Genomic DNA, 11,082 nt, shown 5'->3' with positions numbered 1-11,082 from the left:
AACCTAGGCCTAAAGGTTTCTCCTTGTCGTTTAGGTGGAGAGGAGAGGTGTTTTCTCTTTGCTAATCAATTCATTGGATAATATTATAATTTATAAATATGAACATAATTAGTATGTCAAATTAGATAATCAAACATTTTAAAAAATAACTCTAATTTATACTATTATATAAGTAAAATTTTGATGTTCAAAGTTCTATCTAATTTTTTGATTTTTTTTAAATTTTGAAATATAAAAAAATATTTATAATTATACTATTAGGGTGTATTTGTTTAGACGGACTGGATAAGGGGATTGTAATTCATCGGCCTGTTAGTCCTGGGATATATTGTCCTGGGACCATTTGGTTAGATTGGATTTGTATCCTATGTTTGTTTAGTCATGGGATTAGATGTTTGGATTTGACTATTTTTAGTAAATTCAATGTTTGGTTAGACGGACTGGATAAGGATAAATGTTCAAAAGACTATTTTACCCTTATAATCTATAATTTATAATTTAACAACACTAAAAAAATTTCATTTATAAGGCCACAATTTTTAATTTATTATTTTCAATTAAATTAAATTAAATTTATATTTTATATTTTTATTTAATATATAATTTTAAGTAACGACAATAAAAAAATAATTTTATTTAATATATAAATTAAATTTTCAACAACACTAAAAAAATTTAATTTATAAGGCCATAATTTATAATTTATTATTTATTATTTTTAAATAAATTTAATTTATAATTTATATTTTTTATTTAATATATAATTTTAAATTAACAATACTAAAAAAAATTATTTAATATGTAAATTTAATTTTTTAACAACACTAAAAAAATTTAATTTATAAGGCTATAATTTATAATTTATTATTTTTAATTAAATTTAATTTATAATTTATAATTTAAATTTTTTATTTAATATATAGTTTTAAATTAACAACACTAAAAAAATAATTTATAAATGTTCAAAAGACTATTTTACCATTTTCTAATTGTTCACTAAGTAATAGCATGGAGGGTAAAATGGACATTTCACAAAATAATCCCATGAGATACCAATCCCATGGTTTCTATCCCACACCCCCCCATGGGATAGGAGAATCCCATGTTTGTAGGACTAATAGTCCGGGGGGACTATTAGTCCGGAGCAAAATTTTTCAAACAAACAATGGGGCTAATAGTCCAATCTCACCCTCTTATCCCTCAAAACAAACATACTCTTAGTTCTTGTTACGCTCCAAATTTTAATATACGAATCCATTACCAAATCCTCTATATTATTATCATTTCCAATAATTCTATCCATTCAAGAATATGAACAAGAATTAATAATAATATTCTATCACGACATTGATAATGATAAGTAAATAAAATATGATACAATACTCTTAGGCTTACATTAAATTTAAATAAATTAAGGGATCGACCCTTATAGAGTAAATGGCACTCGGACAACAGATAAAAAAGGCCCCACGACCAACAAATTGAAAGACTTCAAGCCCTAAACAATCATCCAGCTATGTACCTAAAAAATCTATCAATACGCGGGATGCAAACTAAGCCCAATAGAGATCCTAAAGATCCTAACCAATCATAACATATAGCTAGAAAATGATCATGTATGCGTCACGATATACCATATAAGTAATGTGACAGTTAATATCCAAAAGTCTACTCATATAAATATGTTTTCCCGAAAACATTCTCTTGACCCAACAAAGTATATCTTAGAAATTAAATCACATACTCATCTAGTCACAAAAGCATGTTATCACATAGCATACCAGGTTTATTTCTAACACAACTAGCGAGATAACCTATTGTGGTAAAAATCACATTCCACGATCCCAAAGTATTCAAACCCAGTAGCTCTGATACCAAGTTGTAACACCCCGAAAACAATAACCATAATTCATCCCACGATAATTATTAAATAACAATACAATTTTGAATATAGTATCGTTTCATTCATATGATTCCATTGTACAAAAGGTTAACACATACAACTATACATTCATAAGTTCTAACCCTGAATCTATAGCACGTGTCATAAGTTAATGATATGAAATAAAAGTTAAACAGATATATAAATACCCTAATGGCTACAACTTTCCAAGATGATGTTTGGTTACAACAAAAGTGAGTTTAAACTCAAACAAATAAAGTTCTAAGCTTGTACAAAATAATTACAACAATAACAAAAGCAAGCGCTAGGCTCTAAGTCCTCCCAAGCTACGGCCTTGGTAGAGGCACATCATCAGCACTTGAAAATGGTTTTCTACATAGGGTAAGCCAAAGCCCAATAGAGATACTCTAGCACAGTGTATGAATTTTAGCAAAGCTATAATGTGAATGCATATGCAATGCTCGTGCCAAAACATTTTATATCTCTTTTTAAAACCATGTAATACTAGGTTTATATCATAATTCATAAAATCATTTCCTTTACAATAGAAAATAGGGCAGTGGATACAATATTGAGAATGGCACGAGCATTCCGAGCATAAATGATTTTTGGTTCGCCCCAAATGTAGAGAATGGCACAGCATTCCGAGCATAAATGATTTTTGAAATTAAATAAGGGTTTTGCAACCGGGGTATCGAGCCTACAACTGAACACAGCGAGGAGGACTCAAACAAAAGGGTACACGACCTAAACACAACGAGACACGGAAAAGACCCAAAACAAAAGGTTGAGGTAAACAAAACAAAAGACACGACATACAGACGCGTTAACGAAAATGGGGGACCTCAGATCACGAGGAGCCAATTTCTCTGGGTATTGTTTCCCACCCTTTTCTCATTTGTGATTCTCACATCACTCCGGCACTCAAGCTCGGTTTTTCTCTCAAAACCCTTTTCCTCACTTTTTCTCTCAACTTACACCTCTCTATTCTTCATTCTCTCATTTCCATCCCTCCCCAGGGTGATTGATGGATAAATAGGAAGGTGTGGGTTCATGACCGATGCCGTTAGCTCACAGCCATTTCTTCTGGTGGCTAGAGTGCCCTTCTGGTAAGTATGTTGACGACGGGGGAAAGACAGAACACCTGACTCAACTGTGCCCCTAGTTTATTGCTTTGACCATTTCTTGTTTTTGCTTTCTACTAAAACAGTTTTAATCAAAATGAGAGTTAGATTAACATACTTGTTCGATTTTTTATTTGAAAATCGTGCAAGCCAGGCTATGAGCACTGAAAATTTTCCTTTTTGGGTCCAAGAAAATGGTCCAGTTTTGGAAAATGGAATAGTTTTCGAGAAAATAGTCAACCTCAGTAAAAATTTTCAAAAACTATTTTGCAAACAGTCGATGCTCAACGAGCATGGAACTCGCTCTTTGAGATGTGCAACCTCGGATCGGAGGCAATGGAAAATTGCCCTTGGCTTGGAAGGGGTAGATGGCAATGGAAAGTTGCCCCTGGTTTGAATGGCGGCTTGCGACGACTAGTGGCAACGGAAAGTTGCCCCTTGTTTGGATGGTGCCGCAGCAGTCCACAGACAGTCTTCATTGGTGGTGGTCGAACTCTTAGACACAGGGATGACGAAGACGGTTATAACAAATATATGGACACAGTCACCTTGGAAGGTGTCAGCGACTGGACTTTGGGATGAAATCGAAACCATTGCATGGACCGAGACGCTAGGAAAGCATTGGGGGCTAGACTTCATGATGAAGTTGCCTACGTATCCCAAACATGGGAATCAAGCCTTACGTAGTTCCGGTTAAGGTACACTCGGGTATTTTAACCTTCACTTTTCAGGCTCTAACTCTTGCCAAGGTGCCCAATGCGGGTTTTCAACCTTGCGAGCTTCTTTTTATTTTCCTTTTTTTGTTCATTTCTTTTTTCTTTTCTTTTTCGCATTTTTTCCTTTTCTTTTCTTTTCTTTTTTTGTATTTTTTGCTTTTTGTATTTTTCTCTTGCTCTAACTTTTGCCTGGGTCGCCCCGGGTTTTCGACCCAGCGAGCCTCTCAAAGGGTAAAAATGTAACAAGTCCATGCCAAATGGTTTTTGAAGTTGAAGCCTCTATATATCTAGGAGAACGGCTGTTGCAATGTTTTGCCGAAGAATCCCCCATGGCTGCTCCACAAACTTCTTCTGGTGAGATCTAATCTTTTTGATTCGGCTTTGGTGCCTCTTGTTCGAGGGCTGCTTCTGATCTGGTCATACAGACCTTGCATGACGTTTGACTGTTTGAACTTTCTGAACGGGTTCAAGGTTCGAAACGGACAGGTTGAATCTTGAGGCTGAGAGCGATCCTAGGCTGCACAATCTCAAGAGCGGTTCCACACAGGTCTTCACAGGGCCGTGTAAAACATTTGTTTTTGAAAGTTTTTAAGAAAGCGACAAATCGCTCGCGCCGAAGAGAGTGTAGAACCAATCTGGATCAAGCCAGGGTCCTTCCCAGTACTCATGCTGACAAGCATGGTTTTATTCATCAAGGGCTTAGCATGCCTCTCTTTCTCTCAATTTGATCAAAGTTTTGCAAAACTCGAAGAATTCCTTCCTCTTCGTTTTTATCACCGCAGTGTTCAAAAAGTTTTTTGAAAAAAACTTAGGTTAATGCAATGAGTTTGGCGCGCAGGAGAGCAGGCAAGATGTACTGTCAACCCATTCATGTTCTCTGGCACAATTAACTTACTGAAAGCAAGCATGAAGATGAGATGGCCACAGTTGTTTCATTCAGATTTGTTGATATAACTGGCCCTTCGGCAGAAACAGACTCAAAACAAAAACGGGTAATTACAAGACAAAACGGTGTTCGAGGCAAAAACCCCAGAATCTCCCGGTATTTTATACAAAGGGGACTGACTCGCTACAACAAGACAGACCCTTAAGCAAAAAAAAGACTGACTCAAGACAAAGAGACAGACTCAAAACAAAAGACTGACTCGATACCCAGGCCAGAATTTACAAAACTAGCGTTCGCAGATGCTCAAAAATGCGTGCCAGACGCCATATCCAAAATATACCGAATGCCGCCCGCAGGTGGTTCACTTTCCAATTACATACTTGCAGTATCTGTGTCCTTAAAATCCAATAACTGGGTGGTAACGGACTTGGCTGAGGTGGGCGAGAGGATAACCTCGTTGTCGATCAAATCTTGCACCTCATGACGGAGGCGGAAACAATTGTCGGTGGCATGGCCTGTCTGTTGGTGGTACGCGTAGTACTGAGCAGCATCATGCGTAGCAGGGAGATTCTGCGGGAGAGGCCGAGGCTCCAAGGGTTTAAGGTGTCCCCTCTCGGCAAGGATCTGAAGTGCCTTAGATAGGGGCTTGTAAAGAGCATGAAAGGTCCTGCGCCCTCGGGGCAGGTACTTTGGAGTATGAGCGTTCTTACTAGCTGCACAAGCAAAAGGGTCGACAGGCGCTGCCTTGGCTTTCTGATCTTTCCCAGGTGCAGGGACGGGAATAGGAGAAACTGTTCTGGCATAACGGGGCCTATCCCGATTTTTCGACTGACTTGAACTACCCTCGGGTGGAGTGGGGAAAGCATCCTCCACAGTTTTTGCCGCAACTGCGGATATCTGTTGCTTGTTCATCCCCCCGGCTTTCAAAGCCTCGACTGCCCACAGCAGTTGTTCAATGGGATCGGCATCTGCCTTCATTTTGTCTTTTCCCCCGGCCTCAGCCTGATCGAGGGTTTGGGTTGATGCTGATATGTCATTACCATAGTTGGAGGCCATCTCCGGTTGGCTAAGTTCAATCACAATTTGCCCCAACAGCGGGGGCTCCTAGGGTACAAAACTCCTGGCATATGGTGCGGCTGGAGGTGAGGCTGACATTCCGTAGGCGAGATCCGCCACAAACCTCTGGAGATCACCTATCATCCCCATTAGTTCAAATGTAGTAGGCTCGCGAGCCTGGTATAGCTGGGGGGCCCAGACCGGGTGCGCAACAGGCGACCTGGGTGGATGTGACATATCAATGTTGGTCTCACTTTGCAGAGTGATCCCTTGATCTAATGCAGCTGTCATAACCACGATCTCTTCTGAATTCTGCGCCGTCATGAGTCCTGCCTCAGTAAGGGGGAGCACTAGTTATTCTGTACCAGCTGTCCGAACTGAAAGGAACAACAAGCAGCATTTCAGCCCAAATGGATCAAACACGGGTGTAGCGGAACAACTGTACTCTACTGCTGATCATTGTTTCTCAGAAATCACTGTCCCCAAAACTGAACCCTGATACTCGCAGATAACTGATTCTCAATAACACTGATACTGGTGCCCTCAGGCCTGTTACTTAAACTTGCAAACTGATATGTACGTTCCTGTAGGGATACACTCTAAAAAGCACATAGCAAGTAAAGAGAGCCAAAACACCCCTATGTTGGGATAGGGTTTCCCTGTCCTATTTTGTCAAGAGCTAGGGTTTCACTATGCACGCAGTAGTTTTCAAACAACCTAACATTGGGTAAGCAGCCTGTCCTAATTTGGAATGGTCACTATGGATCCGAATATGCACTAGGTCGAATGGTCGAAAAGGGTGCCTCGGTAAAACCGGGGTTTGTGTTCCCATGCTGTCAGAGCCCATAACCGGTCAGCCTTATTGTCATGCCTTGACAAGACAAGCCTCCGGTAAACCGTTCAGGAATGGCAGATGGCAAACACTGTGTTCCTAGGCGCACCAATGCACATGCAAAGCAAAGAGACACATAAATGAGATCAAAACAGGATATCATGAGTTCGAGTCAAGCTCTCTAAATATCCTCAGCAGAGTCGCCAGAAACTGTAGACGCACCCGTGAGGGACCCCGCTGCTACAGCTCGGACTCGATTTGTGTCACGGTTCTTAATCTGAACCAAAGAGTCCAAATCCGGCAAATCGTTTTGAGAAACAAATTTTTTGAAAAGAAGTGCCAAACATGGACTGCTTTGCCAGATACAGAGTCACCACCTAAATATTTTAAAATGGGGAAATTTAGGAAATCCTGACTCGGTGCCAAAGGCCATGTGTCCGTCATCACCAGAGTTGCCTCGGATCGGGAGCTTGGGTACGATTGGGGAAGGTTATCTATGAGCACCCCCTCTTGCCTGGTCCGAAGACCGGCCTCTACTAACCGTGATATCCATTTTTGAAAACGTTATGTGTTCTCATTCCGGTTATTAGCCTAGAATTACTATGTTATGCGCACAGCAAACAAGTATAGACTAGATTGCCTAATTTGGGAATAAGCATTGCATATCCGTTTATTTTTGAAAAATGTTTTGGAATTTGCTACCCGCAAGTAGGCTAAAACACGGATTTCAACGAGTGTTTCCAACTCAGACAATCCAACCTTCACCCACAGGCATTCAAACAGTTTATCACATAAGCATCTAGCCACATGGTAAGCATGCTGTCATGATAGCATTCACACGCATGAGATATGCTAAAGCATAAATGCTTACCGAGTACTCCGAGCCAAAACAATAAACTCATTAGCCAACATGCATGGTCCTAGTTCATGTCAAATTGACTAATGCAACACATACAGGATGTAATTAGGATAGGCTCGGCTAACCTAAACATGGCATGTGAAAATGCACAAGTAGCATGTATTCAAGTTAGATTTGAAATACTAATGCAGTTAGCATGATGCGCCGAGCCCGGTGCATGCAAGACAAATGTATGGATGCACGCATACATAGCATAAGGTATGCTAATTTAAATATGCCCTAGTCTACCATCATAAGCAGGTAAATAAAAGGGAAGAAAGAAGTGAGGATTAGAAGACATGCACACACTCTTGCAAATCATTATCCTCTGAGAATTTGAGAGCAAAACAATAGCTAATCTTCAGATGCTCAAGGGCAGGGAGGTATCTCATGCCAAGTGGCAATGAAGTTAGCATTGGACATAGTTTAATTTCCAACTTTCGGAGGCAAGTGAGTTTTCCTATCCCTTCACCTAAACCAGTCAGTTCAAAACTATCATATAGCTGTAATTCCTGGAGAGAAGTCAACCCACCAATCTGTTTCTCAGGCAAACATGACAGCATTGATGATAAACCCAAAAAACGTAGGTTAATTAGTTTCCCAAAATCTTCAGGCAATTCACATAGTGCTGAACCATAAAGATTTAAATATTGCAAGTATAGCAAGCTATTGCCAAAGCCTTTAGGGAGTGTTTGCATACCATAACAGTACTTCATGTTAAGGTACCTTAAGTGCTTCAAATTTACTACGTTCTTGGATAAGAAATTAAAACGTTGGCCATGGTTGTCTTCAATGTCAGGGTTGTTAAAGTTTACCACTCGTAAGCATCTAAAACTCGAGATTATTGTTTCAACTGATGATCCAAAGGTGGACTGCCTTTTGCTCGGAAAAAGAATGGTTCGCAGCTTCTTTGCTTCAATTAAAGGCCTTGGAAGTTCACCATATGAGCTCGAATCGAATGATACATGCCGAACCTTGTCAGGATTTACCTTGCTATTTGTCCTTTTCACAGTCAAGCATTCACTACCGGCCACATATTCTGCTAGATCATGAACAAGATCATGCATTTTATATGCTTCACCCCCCTCATATTGAAGAAAGGACCTCCTGACCAGCTCATCTATGTAATTTTGACCAGTATCTTCTAGTTCTTCATTATTGTCCAAAGACTCTATAAATCCTTGTGCCATCCAATAATATATCAACTCTTGTTTGCTGATTATTTGATCCTTCTCAAATAATGAACAATAGGCAAAACACTGTTTTAAATACGATGGCATTTGATCATAACTCAACCTTAGAACTGGTAAGATATCATTCTTATTTTGTGCATAAGCCCAAATTTCGCTATCCCTCACAGACAACCAATCACGCTCTTTAGTTTTTGAATGCAATGCTGCTCCTAAGGTCCTTGCTGCAAGGGGAACTCCCCCACATTTCTTCACTATATCTCCACCAATATTGATTAGGTTTTGATGCTTGCTCTCTTCTCCTTTTTCAAATGCCCATTTTACCAATATAGATAAACACTCATTGTCTGAAAGACCTTTAAGTTCATATGGGTCCATGGTGTGAACAATTGAAGCAACTTTTCTACTTCGTGTGGTTACAACAATTCTGCTTCCTCTTGCCCCGACTATCAACATATCACGAAGTTTTGCCCATTCTACAGGGTCCTCATTCCATACATCATCTAGGACGAGGAAAATTTTTTGATGACTTAACACTCCTCGAACTTGACTTTGCAACTAGTCAATTTCCACATTATCACACGTGTTGTCCCCTAACGCTTTCAGTATTTTAACTAGGATCCTTTTGATGTCAAAATCATCTGAAACACACACCCATAGTCTTTTGCTAAAATGGCATTCAATTTTGTTATCATTGTATATCGACTGTGCAAGGATGGTCTTTCCTAGACCCCCCATTCCCACTATGGGAATGATATCAACATTTTCATCACCACTAGAGGACACTAATAATTGTACTATAACTTCTTTTTCACGTTCTCTCCCAATAACCTCCGCACTACGCACAAAGGAGGACGTTTCCTCCCTTCTTTTTATCTCAACTGTCCTATCTTCACTTCAAACGACAAACTTAAACTTGCTCATGTCTAAAACAATCTCATCTAGCATCTCGCTAATGTCCTTTAGCTTATGAGCCACATCACAATGAAATTTAAAAGGATTTGAGGGTGTAAAGAAATAGCATACCTCTCTCATCATGCCCCTGTGAGTTTCCCTTTGTCTTTTCAAGGCCTCGGTTGCAACTTCACAATTCCTATTCAAATTCAAGATTGAAGCATAACCTATCAATACTTATTGTTTAATTGACTCGCATTACATGGTGTACTAAACTATTAAATTTTGTCATTTTTCCCTTGTTTTTCCTTTTTGCCCAAAAATGTAAGATTCAAATACAGTCTAAAGGTATTTTTGTTTAATTGACTCACATGGCATGGGGTACCAAAATGTTTTAAATATTTTTCGTATATAGATTCTTTCTTTTCTCGCCATAATCATTACTGTCCTTAACTATTGTCTTCTTTACTAACTCAATTTCGATGTTCTGTTTTTGTTTGTCATAGGTCCTCAATTTCTCCATCTTAACGTCGAAATAAACCTATACCTCCGACATCCCTTCCTTCGTAGCGGTTGCATTAGCAGGTCTGCTTTTTAATTTATTTGCTTTTAATTAATAGCAGGGCACTGGCGGGTGTGCTATTTTATTTATGTGCTTTTAATGAATAGCAGGGCACTGGCGGGTGTGCTATTTTATTTATTTGTTTCATTTTAATTGATATTAGGGTACTTGCTTATGTGTTTTTGAATTTTTTTTGCTTTCAATTTGTAGCAGGGCAGTGGCTAGTGTGCTTATTTATTTGTTTTTTTTAATGAATAGCAGGGCACTGGCAAGTGTGCTAAAATGCATGTGGGTTTCACTCTTAGCTGTGATAAATATTGCGTTTTTCATATGGCTCTCCAGCTATGCCAATATCTTTGGTGATATTGAGTGCAAAACCACCAAAGGGTTTGTGTACTTGGTAGCTCTTTTTGGTGAAACCATACGTGGATCCTATATGCTTCCCAAAATCATTTCTTGTTCATGAAATATCCTCCCTCATCAACCACATTGGATCCCATCAATGTTATACTCAGAAAGGGAAAAAAAAAAGGTTAAAATATACGGACTGGACCGTATTGTTTGGACTTTTTGGGGGCCAATTGATCCCATTTTGATAATCAAGGAAAAAAAATTTAGGTGTATTTTATTTACAAAAAAAAATTTAGGTCACTAAATTGATCATAATCTTTTCAAATTATCGCATTTGTCATTACAAAAAGTGATGATTTAATTTTAAAAACACCAATTTTGTACTTTTTTTGGTGACCACCACGGATTGCTCTATTTTTTTTGTGTTAATGAAATACACAAAATACGCAACAAAATTAATGGTTTGGATTCAATTTTACAACCCGTGATGGGCCTCACAGGCCCAAACAGTACCCTCAAATCTAAATTATGGGGGGTCAAGGTAATCCACCTTTTTAAATTTGGTGAGGTCAAATAATTATGCAAATTTATTAATATTTTCTTATTTTCTATTTTCCACGGACTATTTTTTTTACAATTTTTTTTTATTGAAATTTCACTTTTACAAAAT

At 38.6% G+C, this 11,082-nt stretch overlaps 1 protein-coding gene across 1 annotated transcript; it reads right to left on the bottom strand.

Annotated features, from left to right (window-relative positions):
• Window positions 1–7,705: 7,705 nt before the first annotated feature.
• Window positions 7,706–8,983, bottom strand: LOC114301185 (putative disease resistance protein RGA1). The gene has a single exon (XM_028246110.2). It carries the CDS (start codon window positions 8,981–8,983, stop codon window positions 7,706–7,708), a length of 1,278 nt encoding a protein of 425 aa, XP_028101911.2.
• Window positions 8,984–11,082: the final 2,099 nt, after the last annotated feature.

This window comes from Camellia sinensis, chromosome 12 (genome assembly GCF_055761805.1).
Source record: "Camellia sinensis isolate YWXY chromosome 12, ASM5576180v1, whole genome shotgun sequence".
Taxonomy (NCBI): Eukaryota; Viridiplantae; Streptophyta; class Magnoliopsida; order Ericales; family Theaceae; genus Camellia; species Camellia sinensis.
This window is presented reverse-complemented; position numbering and strand designations above follow the sequence as displayed.